This window comes from Sylvia atricapilla, chromosome 17 (assembly GCF_009819655.1).
Source record: "Sylvia atricapilla isolate bSylAtr1 chromosome 17, bSylAtr1.pri, whole genome shotgun sequence".
Classification (NCBI taxonomy): domain Eukaryota; kingdom Metazoa; phylum Chordata; class Aves; order Passeriformes; family Sylviidae; genus Sylvia; species Sylvia atricapilla.
In genome coordinates this window covers 9,456,622-9,474,744 of record NC_089156.1, presented here as the reverse complement: position 1 = coordinate 9,474,744, position 18,123 = coordinate 9,456,622, and the positions used below count along the sequence as shown (strand labels likewise).

At 57.3% G+C, this 18,123-nt stretch overlaps 1 protein-coding gene across 2 annotated transcripts in view; it reads left to right on the top strand.

Annotated features, from left to right (window-relative positions):
- The first annotated feature begins 1,270 nt into the window (after window positions 1-1,270).
- SEZ6L (seizure related 6 homolog like) overlaps window positions 1,271-18,123 on the top strand; it is a 36,000-nt gene continuing 19,147 nt past the window's right edge. For both annotated transcript variants that reach the window (XM_066331523.1, XM_066331522.1), the window contains exon 1: window positions 1,271-1,376. In XM_066331523.1, the coding sequence (XP_066187620.1) occupies window positions 1,307-1,376 (70 nt within the window). In that variant the 5' untranslated portion in view covers window positions 1,271-1,306. The remainder of the gene's footprint in view (window positions 1,377-18,123) is intronic.

Here is an 18,123-nt window from a genome sequence, read left to right as displayed (position 1 = left end):
GTTGCTGAGGTAACGGGATCGGTGCAGTCGCTCCCGCAAAGGTGGCAAGGGGACTTCTCAGATGGCAGCATCAACAAACCGGCTCTTTAGGGGAGAGGCTGGGCTGCCTCTCGTGCTGGTTTGGCACCGGTGTTGTGCACTCGTGACATTGCTCTGGCGATTTGACTTGACAGGCAGCGCGGCCGGGAGGGGATTTCACTGTAAACATTTCAGGGCAGGCGCTGGGATTGTAAGAGAACGAAGCCTCTGTTTCTGTTCCACTCAAAGTCGGTGTAATCGCACCGTGTGCTCTACGGGCTCAGGAGGGGCCTGCGGGGAGCCCTGGGCAGAGGGACAGTCAGGAGGACCCTGAGAGACATCCAGGCCACAATTCCTGTACAGGAAAGAAGCTGAGGAGCTCTGGGGACACGTCTTGAGCAGGGGTCACCTGAGAGACTGAGGGTACCGCAGTGCTCACCCACGGCCACGCTGCCAGCCCAGTGTTACAGGGCCCTAAGCAGCACCCACAAACTGTGAGCTTTTGTAAACCCAGTGCTCCCACCCCACTGAGGTCAGGCAGGTCACAGCTGCAGCTCCCTCCAAGGCAGGCTTTGCTGGCTCCAGCAGCCGGGCCACAAGCCCCAGAGCATCCCAAGGGAGCCATGGGGCCTGTGGCAGCCTCCCCACTGCACCTCTGCCCTATTCCCTGATTTGAAGGAGCCAGAGGAGAAGGAAGGAGGGTTAATCTGGGCTTGAGGAGGGACTGAGAAGGGCTTGGAGTGCTGAGGGGGGCTTTGGGTGTAGGGGTGGGATGCTGAGCAGAACTGGGATGCCGAGAGGGGCTTTGGATGCTGTAGGGAGCTCGGGGACCAGGGGCAGTGAGATGGGACAAGAGACCGGCCACAGGCTGATGGGGGAGCACTGCCCAGGCTGGGAGAACACCGGCACTCGCGGAGCGGGAAAAAACCGAGGAGAACCGAGGAAACCACGGCCAACCGTGTGCGCGGTGCTGCCGCTGGTGCCGTACCGGGGCTGCTCGGTGGGGCCGGGGCGAGCGGGCGGGGGGAGCTGCGGGCGGGGCCGGAGCTCTGGGCGCTGCGCGGGGGGCCGGGGCGGCCGCCGGCGCCCTCCCCCGCCGCTCGCTCCGCGCCGCTCCGCGCTGCCCGCGCTCTCCGCTCCGGTCCGCCCTCCGCCGCGCCCCCGCGCCGCTCCGCTCCGCCGGCAGCGCCCGCCCCCGCCCGGCCCGGCCCCGCTCGGCGCGGAGCGCTTCGGATCGCATCGGCTCGGCTCGGTTCGGCTCCGCTCGCCCGGCTCGCCCCGCCGCAGGATGCCGGGGCCCCGAGGGCTGTGCCTGCTCGCCCTGCTGCTGCTGGGCACCCCCGCGGCCCCGCGCCCAGGTAAGCGGGGCGGAGCGGGGCGGAGCGGGATGCCGGGGCTGGGGGGCTCCCCGGGGCCCGCCGCCTCCCGGCTCCGGGGAGAGGGGGCACGGCCCGGAGAGGGGAGATGCAGCCGGGACCGAGGAGGGGACGGTGGGAGAGGGAAGGGCTGCGGGAACCGGCCGTGCCGCCTCCGATCGGGGACACCCCCCCGCTTCTGCTGCACCCCGGGCCGGGATGAAACTTCTGGCATTGCGGGGAAGCGCAGCGGCACCGGGAGCGGCGGCGGGGCCCGGCGGAGCGCAGAGCTCAGCACCGCGGGGCGGACAGCTCCCGCCGCCCGGGAGCGCTCCGGGAGCCGCGTCCGCACCGGGAACCGAACGCGGACGGGGCCGCGGCCTCCCGGGAGCCGTGCCGGACCCTTCGCCTCCTTCCCGCAGGGAGAGCAGCCCCGTGTGCCCCCAGCCCTCCGTGTGTCCCCAGCCCCCCGGTGTCCCTGTAGCCTCCGCTTCCATGTCCGCGCTGCTGTTCCCGACCCACCGTCGCTGTCAGGGGGTGGCCGTGGGGGGTGAGTGTTTACCCGGGGGCCGCCTGTTCGTTCCACGTGTGCCCCGTTCCCACGCAGACCCGCTCCCTCTCCCACTGCCGCGATGCCAGACCTAAGAATAGGCTCCGGGATGCGCTCGCGGGTGACTTGGCAAAGTCATTGCAAACTCGCGTGGGGCTTGGAGACGGCTGAAGCCGTGCCTGTGCCCAGTCCCTCGGCACTGCTGGGATGCCAGGACGAGGCAGCCGGGCTCGGGTGTGCGTCTGGGTGGGGTTCCCAGTGCGGATTGTTCGGTGGGAGAACGGGAGAGGCCGGTGTGTGGTGTGTGCTGGCGCTGCAGTGTGCTCGGGGCCTGAGGCTGCCCTCCGGGGCTGCCAGGGGCTTTACAGCAAACACAACCAGCTCCTGGTGTCAGGAGTGCTGTGCCGTGCTGTCTGCCCACTCCAGTCCCTGCTCTCGTGGTCAGATTGCGTTAAATGACTTTGACTTCTCGGTCTGAAACCCCGGCTCTCCAGAGAGGGATTGTGTTACAGAATCCGTCCTTTCTGGGCAGCAAAACAGCCGTGGATGTAGAGGGTGGCATTTCTCCCTCACCTGCACGGGTCTGTGTTCCGTACATGGAGGAATCAGATGCGAAGTCCCTGCCATCTCTGGCACCCTGTTCCAGCACGGGGACACACGGAGAGGCACGTTCCTCTGGTGTGTTACACAAAAGCTCTGCTCCGGGCTGCCGGCGCTCTGTGGGAGAGCAGCGATGATCCCGGGCTCCCGGGGGGCCTGGGGGAGCTGGGAAGAGAAGTCAGCAAGCACAGGCCCAGTGAGGGCTCTCAGCTCCCTCACTGCCTCGTGCGCTGAGGCAGGAGGGCTGCCCCAGTCCCACTGGGAGCATCAGCAGGCAGTCCAGCTCTCGGGAACAGGATTTGGCACAATCTGCCATAAATCTCATGGTGGAAGAACACAGTGTGCTGAATTCCTCTTTCCTTGGCAGAGAGAGGGAGCTGATAAATTGTTGACCCTTTACAAGGTTTGGTGAATTATTGCAGTAAAATCCCAACTCCTGCTTACGCAGCCTGGAGCCGGTGGCGACGTGGCAGCTCTGCCCGTGCCTGGGGGGGAATCTTGTCCATCTCTGTGGAGGGTGACACAGCCAAGGGCCCAGAGCAGCAAATCCTGCTGTTCTCCAGCTGAGGGTGGGGGGGAGCAGGATTAGACCCCGCAGAGACAGATTGCTCTGCTCCATCTGCTGTTCTTTCTGTTCGTGCCTCCAAGGGAAAAAAAAAAACCCGTTTTCACATGACTTGCACCCATCGGGTGCTTGGCTGGTGGCTTTGGGTGCTGTGCACTGGTGAAGCCGTTTCGATCACCAGATAGGAGGTGTGAAATCCTCTCCTCTGCTCTCGGCATCCGCTCGCACCCACCCACCGGCGCAGAGCAGAGCAGAGCCGGCAGCAGAGGCACGTCCCTGCACAGGGACTTGTGCCAGGAGGCTCCGGGCAGCCTGTGCTGGAGCAGCAGCATCCCAGGGACGTGGGCACCGACAGGGGCATTTATTTGTACCCTGGGATGATGGAAACACGGGGGGTGTGGGCGGCTGAGTGCAGAGAGGGCAGCGCTGCCCGTGGTGCCCATGCGGGCTCAGCCCCTGGCTCTGGGGATGGCAGGGGCACAGCTGAACCCCGGGGAGATCCAGGGTTGCTAAATACATTTGGGGTGTCCAATATGGGCTGTGATGAGATCAGCAAACCCTGCCCTAGGCTGCGGTGACGGGAGCAAAAATACAGCTAGGGGTGCTGAACTTCGGGCTCCCCTGCACCCCCAAAAGTCTGCACCCTCCTTTCTTTTCTTCGGGGCATTGGGGCGCTCCCGGCGTGGCTGTCAGAGCCCAAGAGCAAAGACAGAGATCCCCTTAGCTCTGGGTGAGTGCAGCACCACGGGAGGCTGCTTCCAGAGGATCAGGTGTGTCCGGCAGGAAGGAAAACCGAGCGTGAACTCGGCGAGGGCTGCAACAAGTGCGCGGTGAGCTCTCGCGGCAGCACCCCGAGCAACGAGAGAACCGAGCCAGGCTGCCGCGCAGATAACGAGAAGGGGGCTTGTCTGGTGGACAGCTATCAAAGGGCATGGCAAATGGCTCCTCTGCCTTCTCTCCTCCTTGGCAGAAAGGATGAGGAGAGCCTGGATCAGGAGTAAATGAAATTAGTCTCTCTGCTCCTCCGGTATTTTTTTTTTTTTTTTGCCATTATGAATATACAAAGATGCCATTTCAAGCGCAGTTTTGTGGATGTCACAGTGTCACAGACATTTCCTTCTGTGCGTTTTTAACTTCTCCTTCGCTGAGGAATCTGGTGGCAGGATTTAAGGGCTGAGGAGCCAGGCTGCGCCGAGTCAGCTGAATGTGCTTCCTTGGCATGCAGAACCGGCAGCAGAGGTCTTGGAATAGCAAAGCATGTAAAAAGGGAAGTGTGTGATCCATCCCTTGGAAGTCAGGCGGTGCTGGGTTCAGAAGTTAATGGATAATAAATGATGGATGAGGCAGAGGAGTGCCAGGGCATTGCTGGGCAGGTAATGTGGGCATCAAAATGTGAGCACGGCCCATCCTGCCAGTGAGCAGGGATGTTCCCTGGGTATTCCAGGTCAGTGCCAAGTGCTGGGGTTGCTTTGTTATCCCATTTTGTACTGACAGTCTTTTTTTTTTAATGAAATAGGCTTTGTCTGATTAAATAACACACAGCTTTTGATGTAGACTACAAGCAGCCTCAGAAATCTGTGTATTTTCCATCCTCTGTCACTGCGATGAGCACAGCTGCTTCCAGTGGGCTTTGGGAACAAAAAAAACCACCCAAACCAGAGTAACCTTCTGCGAGCAATCCCAAAGTTATTTACTTGATGCGATTTTATTTTTTCAAATATTTGAAAGTGGTTACTGAGCGGTGAAATAGGCTCCAAGGAAATCCTGTTACAAAACACAGCCTCTATTTTAATTAGCATGACGTGAGCGACACGGCTGGAGCCGGGGCTGCCACCGAGTGCATCTTTCAGGAGCTCGGAGATGTCGGTAGGAAACACGGCATGAGCACCGGCTTTCCAATTTTCCAGTCCATCAGGATGGATTTACGCTCTTGTCAGGGGTATGAAATTGCTGGGTTGTTGTGGCGGTGAGAGTTATGGGTGTGTGTGTCTTTAACCACCTGACTTTGCCAGGCACAGGGTGCTCTGCAAGGTGGGGATGTGCCTGTCCAGTCACGAGAGGGGCAGGGGGACAGTGGCACCCCAACAGCACCCGACTCAACCTTGTCAGGATTTCAGCAGGATGAGGGCTGGGATGAGCCACACTGGAGCCTGAGGAGCAAGGGCAGCACCTGGACTGGTGGAATGTGGACAGGGCAGAATGTGGGGCCAAAGCAAACGTTGCCAGCAGAAACCTCGGGGTGCAGCTGGTGGCAGCCCCTGGCAGTGGGGAAGGGGATCTGCCATCCCCCAGCTGGTGCAGCCCAAACCAGGGGGCAAAGGGCAGAGTGAGAAAGGCTCACGGGGTGAGAGCAGGTTTGAATTCTGGCCCATGCTGCTGCCCTTCTGCTGCTGCTCGTAGCTTTCCTTCCCAAAAGGACCTGCTTCACCAGATCACTTCTCCTGCTGCTGCACGAGTGAGTGGTGCTGGATTGATGGGATGCAGGGAGCAGATCCGCCTGGTGCAGGTGCCTCAGCTGCTCTCCCTGCAGCCCCGACGCAGTGGCAGGGAACTCAACCTGCAGGAAGCAGCAGGAAGGGAAGGAGAAGGGCTCTGCAGCAGGAGCCTTTCCTGCCGAGGTGCTCGGGAAGGGGAGGTGTCCTTCATTCCAGGGGACAGGCTGCCAGCTCCTGGCTGTCTGTCTCCTTTCACAGCTTGTTAACCGACAAGTTGTTAAGGATGTTCTTGCTCTGTCCCATGGGGCCGGTCCCGCTCTCTCCGCATCCTGCTCTATCCACATCCTGCTCTATCCACGGATAAAAATACCTGCACAATGGAAACGGCAGCCACAGAGAGGAGTGAGAATCTGTGAGAGGAGCAGCCCTGCAGACACCAAGGTCAGTGAAGGAGCAGGAGGAGGAGGTGCTGCAGGTGCCTGTGGTGCAGCCCAGGGTGAGGCAGCTGTGCCCTTGCAGCCCACGAGGATCCACAGGGAAGCAGAGCTCCATGTGCAGTCCATGGAGGAGCCCGTGCTGGAGCAGGATCCTGGCAGGATTTGTGTATCCATGCAGAGAAGAGCCCACACCGGAGCAGGTTTGCTGGCAGGACTCAAGACCTCGTAGAAGGGATCCAGGCTGGAGCATCCTATTCCTGAAGGACTGAGCCTGTGGAAGGGACCTGCACTGGAGAAGTTCATGGAGGACTGCAGCCTGTGGGAAGGACTCAGGGTGGGAAGTTCATGGAGGAATATCTCCCTTGGGAGCGATGGAGCAGCTTTGGTGGGCACCCAGCATCCATCCAGTGTCCAGCCAGCACATCCACAGGGTCAGCAGCGCTGCTGGGCAGACTGGGGACACAAATGAACCTCTGCTGCTCAGCTCGGTTATGTCTTGGATTTCAACTGTAAAGATTTCCAAAATCAGAGGAGAGCTATGGAATTGGGTGCCTGGAGGAACCAACAGGAGTCTGGGACTGAAGGGGCAAAGCTGGGAGCAGAGGAGACTCATCTTCCATACCGGAGAGGGACGTGCTGTGGGTTTCCAGCAGAGCCTGTGGCACTGGCTCAGAACTAAGTGCAAGTGTTGGTTATCTCTGACTTGGATCTCTACCTGTGGGCCCTGAGGTTGGGGAATTCTTGAGCAGCCACCATCAGTGCATGTGACCTGGGACAGCCTCAGGACCCCCCAAAAAGCAGGGGATGTCAGGGAGGATCTGCAGGAGCTGTGAAAGTGGAGGCTGTGTCTGGCAGACAGCGCTCCTCTGGCACTGAAGAGAAGACACCATTCCTGCCCCCGTGTCTTTGTTGGATGTCAGGGATGTGAGATAAGGAGCCCTTTGAAGCGTGCTGCTGGGAGTTAGTGTCACCCTGTCACAGCTGTGGGAACCTCACTGAGCTCTAATCCCGGGATTCATCCCAGAGTCCTGCTCCTGGGGAGTGAGGACCCGGATCCAGCCCCCCTGGGATGGGGACCTGCAGTGCTCTGTCCCCTGGTGGCTCAGGGCTGTCCCCAGTCAGGGAGGACATTGTTCCCAGGGTGCTGAGGAGTTCATTTCCCCTCTGTTCCATCTTTTTGCGTGCTGGAGCTCCCGGCAGTGGTGCAGCTGCAGCTGGCCCGCTCCCAGGGCACAGCCCCGACTCAGACATCTCTCTTTTATTCCTTTTTCTCCCTTTCCTTTCTCTGGGAAGAGGCCAGAGCAGCAGCTGACCAGCCCCGAGCGCTGGCTGAGCCTGGAGTTTCCTGATGCACAGCGAGGAGGCTCTGCCTGGATTCCCAGGTCTGCACTGAGCAGGGACAAGCACGGATTTATCCAGAACTTTCTCCCTTTTCCTGCCCCATGAACTGCAGTTGGTGCTCAACCCCCAGAGAGCCCATGAGGCTGGGCAGGGGCCTGGCTCTGTGCCTGCTCCATGGGGGTGAGGACAAGGCATTGGCACCCCAGGACAGATGGCTGCAGCAGGGAGGTGCAAGGAGACTTCATGGAAGCGCAATCCAAGCTGCTGGCAGTGCAGAGGGATCGGATGAGCAGCCTGGCCACTCAGCCCGGCTCCAGAGGCACCATTCCAAGTGCAAAGCTTTAGTCTAGGAAGGGAATTTGGTGCCAAGTGCAAAGGCATCCAAAAAACTCGAGCACGACAGAAGGGATAACTGTGGGATGGATCCCAGAGCGGCGTCATCTGCTCGGCAAGGAGGATTCTCACGGCTCGGCCCGTCTCTCTCTGTCTTGCACGCTGGGGTGGGATGTGCCAAAGTCAGGAGCTGAGGGGCTGGGAGCACCCCAGGGAGGGTGGCTCTGCAAGGGGACCCCTGTGGGGACAACAAACGTGGTCCCCAGGGCCTGCAGGGGACACTCAGTGATGTGCCCCAGCCCAAGAGCGAGGGAAGCATTTGAGGAGCTGGCACTGCCATGTGGGGCTGGGGCACAGCAGGGCAGCAACAGGGAACAGCACGGGGGAGTGAGGGAATGTTCTGGAAAAACGGTCATTTCGGGGCGATTTCAGAGCCAGTCAGAACAGCTGGAAATATTTAAAATTCAGGAGAGAATCTCCATCTGACATTTTTGGGTGGATTAATGGAGCATGGCAACATTTTGTGGATGAGATGCTTCATCTCGGGTAGAGTGGTGGCTGGGGGACAATACTGAGGACATCACTGCTGATGTCCCCTCTGCCACCCTGCATCTCTTCCATGATGATGGGGCTGCACTGGAACGGGGCTTGCATCTCCTGATGCTGATTTAAATGCAATTTTAGTAAAAAACTCAGGCTTTTCCTGACAGTCTTGAACTTCCATTTGCAAAGATACCGCATCCCTAAATTGACAGACCACTCTGGCATGAACCTTAAGAGCTCCCAGTGCTCCCAGTACGCCAGCACATCCCTGCCCTCAGCAGGAGTTCTTGGCAAAGTCCTCTTGGACACATCCAGTGCCATCCTTGGAGAGCTCAGACTATTCCCAGCGCTGTCAGGGTTAATCAGTTCTGGTGCAGGGGTCAGATCCTGGAGCAACACCGCCCAAAGCAGCCACCCACAGCAAAGCCACCCCAAAATCTGGGGCCTCAAGGCAAGGACAGGCTCCTTTCCAGGGCACACAGCCCCCACCAGACAATGTGTCTCCCTTCACTCCTTATCCATCCACATTATCCACGCAGCAGTTTTTAAATTGCTGCTGGACACTATATTTACATAAATATGTGAGCCAATGAGGTCTAAAACCCTGGTGAGCCCTAAATGGTGAATTAGGTTTTTGGAAAGAGGATTTTATCAATTTACTGCGAGTGCAAATCAACAGAACAGAATTTACAAACCCATCAAAGAGCGAGGTGACAGTTTGGAATTAATCCTCTGCCCCAGGCACAGGATGTACCTCCACAATCATCTCCCAGCATAAATATATTTGAGAAATAGTGGAGGAAAACGTAACTCCTAATGCCTGAGCACGCTGGCGGCGGCGGCAGCGGGAGATGAATGGAGTTAATGTCATCGGGAAGGTGCTGCCGCCTCCTGCTTTATTTTTATCCAAGACTCAGCGCCCAGCCCGCGCTGAGATATTGCAGTTTGTCTTCGTGCCAGAATTTCCCCCGAAGAAAATCTCCCCGATAATCGCGCTTCCTCCTCTATTCCTTTTTAGAAAATAATAATAATAAGAAGAAAAAGAATAATTTAATTCCGTTCCTCCGCACCCCTCAGTGCCTGGAGGAGCCCCGAGAGGCTGCGTGTCCTGGGGGGGATGAAAGCCTGTGTCCCTCCGGGTTGGATGTGTCGGGGGCACGGATTTGGGACAAAAAGTGGCACGGCTGGGGCCATTTGGGCGCTGATGGGTGCAGGGATGTCCTCAGGTAGAAGGGGACGCTCCTGGGCGAGGCCGAGCTCTCTGGCACCTGCCTGGCCACAAACCCGTGTCCAAACCCAGCGCAGCATCCCAAAGGCGCAGAGAGATTCCCAATTCCCGCTCCTCCTGGGCGCACGGCTCCCGCAGCGGGATGGGCCGGGGACAGAGGCTGCTCTCCTGTCCCTTGAGGGGTCCGGAGCTGCCAGAGAGATGAAATCAGTGAGGCAATAACCAGTAAAAGCCCAACTTCTCAAGCTTTCTAATCGCAACTAGAAAGGCTCCTTTTCAGCTTTTGTTTCCAGCTCACAGAGGAGCCCGTGGCTGCCAGCGGCGAGATGGCTGGCTTTGTTGTGGAGATGACTGTGAAGGACACAGGCTGTGTTCCCATTTAGGAATGCATTGAGGCTTTCTTGGAATTCATTAGGAAAGGTAGGGAGCGAAAGGGTGCAGAGAAACAAGAGTCCTTGCCGCGGCAGCCCGCTCCCCAGGGGAAGAGCTTTTCAGTTTTTTCCACTGCAAAACGTCTTTTTTTTTTTTTTTTTTTTTTTTTTTTTTTTACGAGATCTAAATTCCAAAGTGGTTCCATTCCTCCAGTGGGAGGAAGGGAAGGGGAAGGTGCGGGCCCCGCTGTTGTTCCCCAGCATCAGCGGGCTCTGGTCCCAGCAGGATCCCCACGTCTCGTCCCTCGGACCCACCTCGGGTATCCTGAACAGCTCAGCACGGAGTCATGGAAGGGTTTGGGTTGGAAGGGACCTCAAAGCCCATTTTTGTTCACCCCCTGCCATGGGCAGGGACAACTTCCACTATCCCAGGGTGCTCCAAGCCCCATCCAACCTGGCCTTGAACACTTCCAGGGATCCAGGGGCAGCCACAGCTTCTCTGGGCACCCTGTTCCAGGGCCTCAGCACCACTACAGGGAAGAATTCCTTCACAAAATCTCATCTAACCCTGTCCCCTGCAGTGGGAAGCCATTCCCTCTGTCCTGTCACTCCAGGCCCTTGTCCCCAGCCCCTCTCCAGCTCTCCTGGAGCCCCTTTAGGCACTAGAAGGAGCTCTGAGCTCTCCCTGGAGCCTTGTCTTCTCCAGGTGAGCACCCCCAGCTCCCCCAGCCTGGCTCCTTGGCAGGGAAGCTCCAGCCCTGCATCCACTCTTGGGATGCAGCACAGGGTGATGGTGACTCATTGTCCTCATGGGCACGTTGTCACCCAAGGGCACAAAACTGAATTGAGTCACACAAATATCATCTCCTTCAGCGGCTCCAGGTATCTGCTCGAGCTTCCATGAGGAAGGGCTGGATTTTTCCACATTTCCACTCCACATGCACCGAACTGGCCTCGGGAGCAAAGCCTTTCTTAAATTATTCAGTGTTACATCTCTGATCCAAGCAAGAAGCCCCAGCGAGCAGCAGGGGCAGGAGCCTGCCCGGAGTCAGAGTCACCTCAAACAGGGGGTCAGCTCTGAAAATCTGAAAATTCCTTCCTCAGTCCCTCAGCACCATCCCCAGCTCCAGCCCAGAGCTTTCTCTCCTGGAAAATCCGTGTCACAAGTTTATGTTGACCTCCTCCTGCTCGCAGGAAATCAGCTGTTGTGTTTTCCTGGAGCCAACAGCCCCAACTTGGTGCTTCCTGCCTCCATCCAGCTGCTGCTCCAGGTTCTGCTGCCCCTCGGGGTTCCTGCCAAGCACCCGGGGCAGGATGTGACTGTCCCTGCAGGGTGATGTCCAGGATGGAGCTGGACCCCGGGGTGGTTTGCCAGAGGCAGCTCAGGAACCCTTCAGCCCTGCTCAACACTGCTGTGTCAGAAAGGCAGTGCTTAAACCCAGATTTATGTCTCAGATGTGCCTGTTTTAATCACACTACACTGCTATCAAAAGGACATTAAAAATTATGATTACCCTCTAGGAACATAAACAATGGCAGCAGTGACAAACCCCTCATCCCAGGCGGGTGACACACGCGTTTGTGTCACTGGCCCATTCATTACCTGCTGGGGAGAAGAGCCAGGCCCTTCCTCATCACATTTCCCCAGCACCAGGGTGGGTCAAAAATAACACCAGGAGGAAATCTGCCCAGCCAGCAGCCACAGGAGACCAGAGAGGTGCCCAAGAGAAAGTGCAATGCTCTGCAGCAGGTCCAGCTCCTCCCCAAAACAACCCCCCAAGGCAGAGCTGGGGGTACAAACCACCCCCCAGGGGTGAGATTTAGGGGCTTTCTCTTAACCCAGCTGTGATCCAGGAACAGCCAGCCCTTCCCTTCCGTGTGTGGGTTTCTGGTTTTGATGTTTAGGGAATTTTGGGGGGTAGAGGAAGGTGATGCTGCCCAGTGCATCAGACGGGAGATCGTTTTCCATCAGCATCCTTGGAGCTGTTCCCAAGGTAAAGAAGGTGGCAGCAATGCCCCACGGGCACAGGGGAAGGTGACACGTCCCCCACCAGGGCAGGTGACACAGGTGGGACATTACCTACCTACCTGCTTGTTTATGATATCCTTTTAACCTTCTGTTCCTCAGTTTTGGGGAACCCGGGGATTTTGTGTGGGGGCTGCACTGGGCTCAGAGGGGGCTCTGGGTGTCCCACAGCCCGTCAGAATCATCAGCTGGACGCAGCAGCCCTTGGCAAAGCCTTGTCCTCTCTGTTCCTACTGTTCCTGCACCCCCCCACCAAAGCCTGTTATTATCCCTTCTGATAGAATTGAGATCAATCAAACAGAATAATAGAGCAGAGGTCAAGGAAGGCTGTTCCTTCCCCAGGGAACAAGGGGCTGCTTTCGTCAGAAGTACCAGGGAGCCAGTTTAATTGTTCCAAATCTGAGAAATTATGAACGTGCCTGCTAATTGTGTGTCCTCCTGCGCTAGAGAGGGAGGAGAGCTTTGGATGGGAGCTCTCACCCTGCATGGAGCAGCAGGGCTAAATCAGCTTTTAATCCTCCCAAAAACATGGTTTTCAGGGGTTGATGGTGCCACCCAGACTGGACTGGGAGGAAACTCTGCCCTGAGCGTGCCCAGCTGGTGCTGTGTGGGAGCACATGGATGTGGAGGGATGTAGATGGATGTGGAGGGGTGCAGGAGGACATGGAGGGATGCAGGAGGATGAGGAGGGATGCAGGAGGATGAGGAGGGATGAGGAAGATGAGGAGGGATGCAGGAGGATGAGGAGGGATGCAGGGGGATGATGCAGGGGGATGAAGAGGTGGCTGGAGCAGGGCACCCAGCAGGGTTGGGCACTGCACCCAGCCCCAGGACTGAAGCTGCTGCTCCCCATGGAGGAGGACCCTGCTTCTTTCCTGACATCCTGATGGCTAATGAAAATATATTTGCTATCTGTATTAATTAAAATAAAGTGCAGCAGCTCGCCATGAGGCTCCGTGGGAGAAGCTGTACATGGGTTATCATCATCCAGCACAGCATCGTGCAGAGATGGAATTAGTTCTGCCAGGCCATCTTTAAAACACAAATCACTGATGGCTGATACAGCTGACAATTAATTATATAAAAAACCAGCGTCTCTGGGAATGATGTGAGAGCTGAGCAGCACCAGCAGCAGCCCAGGGATGGGCCCAGGGTGGGGCTGGGTGGTCTCAGGGTCTCAGATATGGAGGGGGACAAGGATGTCCCAGCCTCCAACTGCTGCTGTGCCCCCCAGAATGACTCTGGTTTTAGTGAGAAAAACATTTTTAAAAGTTAAGAATTGAATTTCAGCCATATCGTGTGTGAAAAGGGGTTTGTTCCTGGAGGAGTGAGCCAGTGCAGGGGCACACACTGAGGGCTGGACACGGGGATGTGCTGGGGGTTGCAGGTCCCATTTGGAGCTGCTGGCAGGATGTGCCAGTGGAGCTGCTCTGCTGCCACCCCCCAAAACTGGCCTGACAAAAACCGGGTCCAGCAGTGAAATGCAGCATGTTGCTTTTTTAGAAGGAAAACCCAAGGAATGGAGGGGTGGGAACCTGCACCAAGGCCAGGCCGGGCTGGGATTGGACCAAGCTGGTCTGTGCCAGGTGTCCCTGCCCATGGCATGGGGAGGAACAGGATGGATTTAAGGTCCATCCAACCCAAACCTTTCTGGATTCTGTGGTTCTCTGATCACACCCAGGCTGTGGAAGAGCATTTGGGAGCCCGGTGTGCCCCATCTCCCAGCCATCCTGGGCAGTTCCCAGCTGTGCCAGGGCCTGTGGCGCTGGCAGCAGGAATGGGAATGGGAATGGGGAGCGCTGGGCTGTGCCCCAGTTCCTGCCAGACTCATTGCACAGCCCGTGATCGATGGAGCCCAATAACTGTAATAACCAGAGCCATCAGTAACCCTCCCTGTCCCTGCCTTCCCGATTGCCAGCAGCAGGGCCCTTCCCCAGCTGTCAGGAATCATTAGGCACCGGAGCTGCATCGTTTCAGAGCAGGCAGCAGGGTCTTTTCAAGGGCATCAGGCAGCACCAGGCAGCACCGGGCAGCACCAGTTCCTGCACGGTTCCTACGTGGCCTCAGTGAGGGGAGAAAATGCAAAGAAAATCATTGCCTGGAAAAAAGATCCCCCCTGCAAACTGGGCCACACCGATCCCAGTGCCTGTGCTGACACCTTGTCTGAGCAGAGCTGAGACCCCACTCGGTCCCCAGGAGGGAGGAACCGGCCCTGCACTGGGGCTGGGAGGTGCAGGGCACTGAGGCACAGCCTGGGGCATGGGGAATCCCCAGATTGTTCCATTCCCTCGTCCTGGGCAGCTCAGGCTCTGCTCTCTGCCCTGTGTGCTCCCAGCAGCTGCATCCCATGATGGCAAAAGCCTGGAGGAGTCCGTGGGGAGAGCAGAAAACTCCATGTGTGCCCTGTGCCAGATGTCACCTGTGCCACCCTCATTGCTCTGAGCCACCTCTCCGCCTTGGCAATGTGGCCAGGACCTGATGGGCTTCAAATCCTGCCTTGAGATGCCCCAGGGAATTTTTGGGGGTATCTATCTCTATCCCTGGACAAACCCATGGAGGAGAGCAGCCACGGGCAGCAGTGCTGAGGCCACATCCTGTCCTGTGACAAGTGACACCCCCCGAGGTGCTGCCAGCCCCTGCTCCTCTCTCAGCAGTCTGGACTGGAGCCACGCTGTGATTCCTGTTACATCCTGAGAAAGAAATATAAAGAGCTGCCAAACAGATTTAGCAGAGGCAGCTCAGCTCTCCCGCAGTTGCTGCAGGGGAGCTCAGGCAGGAGCTGGATCCTGTGGCTGCTCCAGCCAGGATTGCGGAGCTGTGAGGCTGCTCTGCTCACCTGCACCTCCAACGTCACATTGTCACCTCGTATTTCCAGCGCTGGAGTGGAAATCAAATCAAACCGAGCTGTGAAGGCGCTGCAGACAGGTGGGACAAGAGGGGAGGTTGGGAATAGCCACATACTCCGTGGATGTGACTGCCTGGGAGTGAGCCCATCCGTGATTTATGGCCAGACACAGGAGCAGCCAGCGGTGTAACCAGACTAAACTTTGTCTCTCCAGGTGTTTCAGGGCTGTGTGTCCAGTAAGTGTGTCCCAGTGTCCCCAGGAGCAGGGAGTTTGGCTGAACCCACTCCTGCATCCCTGCCAGGGCTCCTGCATCCCTCCTGGGTCCCCTCCATCACCCGAGAGGCAGTGCCAGGGCACAGCACCCCTGCCAAGCCCTTGGCTCCTGCAGCACTGGCACGGAGAGGGGCTGGCATGGCAGAGGGCACGGCTGAGCAGAGGCAGCCAGGCAGGACCCCCAGGAGTCCCCAGGAGCTCCCAGGATCTCCCCTGGCATCGGAGCAGGAGCTGCTCTCACAGGGCTGACCTGCCCACAAAGGGTTAATCCCAGCACTCCCTTCTCCAGATCTGCTCCGCTGCATCTTAACAGTGATGGGAGATTAATTATTTTAGCTGCAGAGAGCTGACTAGAACGGGGTTTTGTAGCTAAATATACTCTCTCTTTAGGAACCCATTTAATTTTATGCCCTGATGTAGACGGCTGGGCTGGATGATTGGCGAAGAAAGAAGGAGCTTCTCTTCCCCCTCTTCAATTTGTAGCCTGAAGAGCTGCCAAAACACTCGATTTCCTCTCCCCAGGTGGGCCCTGAGGAGTGAACATTCCAGCTGGGGAGCCCAGGAAAGGCACAGGAGGGATTTTTTTCCTCACCTTCATCCCTCTGGCTGCCCTGTCCCTGGAAGTGTCCAAGGCCAGGTTGGATGGGGCTTGGAGCAACCTGGGATAGTGGAAAGGTGTCTCTACCCATGGCAAAGGGTGGGACTGGATGATCTTTAAAGTTCTTTCCTAATGAACCTCCAAAAAAATGGAATTCCCCCTCGAACCCGACCTGTTAATTCCTTTCAGCTGGCTCTGTCTGTCACAAGGCACAGATGTGCCTTTCTTACACTTGCTGTCATAAAACCCTGTGCTAAACTCAAATTATCACTGCATCAAAGTCCCACTCTCTCTAATGACTTTGCTCCCCTGCTCCCTGGTCCCTTCCAGTCAGGAATATCAGGATAATTCCTGCCCCCATGAGCACTGGGATCCAGCACGGGACAAGTTGGATCAATTCCATGCTGCAAATCTCCTGATTCCTCCATAATTGGATGAGCCTCTTAAATTCCTCTTCCTCCTGAGCTGCTGCTGCTGCTCCTCCCACATTCCTTCGGGAAGGAGCTGGGCAATTCCCAGCCTGAGCTGGGCTTTCCCTGGGGATTTGGGCCATGCTGGGGGTGCCAGGGCTGGGGACACACAGACTGTGGAGCCAGGGAACCACGGGCAGGTGTCCCCAAAGCCACAGGTGCCCGTGAGAAGCTGGCATGGCCAGAGCAGATGCCTGGGAGTCAAAGTCTCATTGATTCCAGCTCCATGAAGCACCAGTGGGGAGGAAAATCTATTTTTCCTCCTAGCTCGGAGAAGTGTGTAATTTCCCGGCATCTGTCAGGGCTGCGTGGATCGTTAGAGCAGTTCCAGCTCCTCCCAAGCTCCGGGAGAGGGGGGAGAGGTTTGTGAGTTTAATTCTTCTGTTCCTTGTGGTGTCCTTGCTCCCGAGCCCAGCGAGCCAGGCACAGGCAGCGTTGATTCTCCAGTCAGGCACAAAGAGGATCGATTTGCCACTAAAGCAGGTTTCCAGGAGGGTTTTGTTGTTGGAATATTGCCCCCACCTCCAGCAGTCCTGCAGCAGTCCCCATGTGGAGTCAAATCTGCTGCTCCCACCTGGACCAGGAACCTCCTCGCCCATAGTCAATCTGAGGGGATTTCCCCTTGTCTCATCCCAGGGCTGGGACCAAATGTGGGTGTCTGGTGTTCTTGGCCATGTCCCAGTCCCCTGCCAGCACAGCAGGTCCCTGATCCCCTCCGCTCAGGCAGCTGGAGCTGCTGGAACACCTCCTGTCCATCCCTGGAAGTGCCCAAGGCCAGACTGGCCAGGGCTTGGAGTGACTCAGTTCAGTGGAAGGTGTCCCTGCCCATGGCACAGGAGGTGGATGAGATGATGTTTAAGGTCCCTTCCAGCTCAAACCAAGCCAGGATTTGGTGATTCCAAGGCTCTCTCCTCTCTGCCCTTCCCAGCGGAGATGGGTTTGCTGCTGGGTGGGCAGAGGGGGCAGAGCCTGGTCCTCCCCGGCCACGGCTCCTCGGGCTGGGCACCACTGCCAGCATCCTCACCCAGTAATGAGGGGTTTCCATGGCAACCTTATTTGAGCATCTCGAGTGACACAGATGTAAATTTTAAAATGAAATATTCAGACCACAGTCCTACGAGCATAAATAAACCCCTGCACATGGGCAATTTAACAGCATTTTAAAGCACATCCGAAGCTCCCCCGGGGCCAGCAGAGTCTCTGTGGCATTGGGAGATTCATGGGAATGCAAAGAAAAGTGTCTTGACCTCTTCCTGCCCCCAGGAATCCCAGCACCCAGTTGCATCCCAGCCTGAGTCCAGAGCAGCAGCATATCATCAAGGTGTTGGTCACACACGTGCCCTGCAGAGGCTGTGGCACAAAGGGACAGCCCGGGAGGGACAGCCAGGTGTCCCCTGGAATGGCAGGAAAACACCTCCAAACTTTCTTGTCCTCTGCTGCACTGTCTTCCTGAGAAAAAGCTGGGCATCTCTTATCTCCTGGATTATCTCCTGGATTATCTCCCGGATTATCTCCCATTAATTGCTCCATGGAACACTCCAGGTTTCCCCCGGAGGAAATTTCCCAGCACTTCCAGACTGTCACCCACATTGGGCATGACCCAGGGACAGGCACCTCTTCTTCATCCTCATGCCAGAGAGGAGAAGGGCTTTCTGTTCCCTCCAGCAGCAGCGGGAATGTCGGCCTGAAGAAATCCATGGCCAGCCCTCCCGTCCCTGTTTCACCTTTGCCGGGAAAGCGGCTCCCAAAGCCGCGGTGCCGCGGGCAGCCCCTGCTCCAGCTGTGCTTCCTGGAGCTCCCACGGGGATGACTCACCCGCATCGCATCGCTACGGGTTTATTTGCTTCGAGGAGGGAGCTGACAGGATGCTCTTGAGGAAAAGTTCTTTTCTTTCCTGTTGGAATCTGCTGGAACTGCGACTTGCAGGGAAAAACCTGGGATTCTCATCTCCTGCTTGTGGAGGCAGGCGGCCTTCGAGGCTGCCCCCGCCTGCGGGAAATTCGGGAAGGGAAAAATTGTTTCAATTAAGGCTCGTTCTGCTCTTCAAGACTCAAGGCTAAAGGCTTTTAAAATCTGAAGCTGATCACCAAGTATTTTGATGGACACAAACTCCTTTTCCTCAGACACCCCTTCC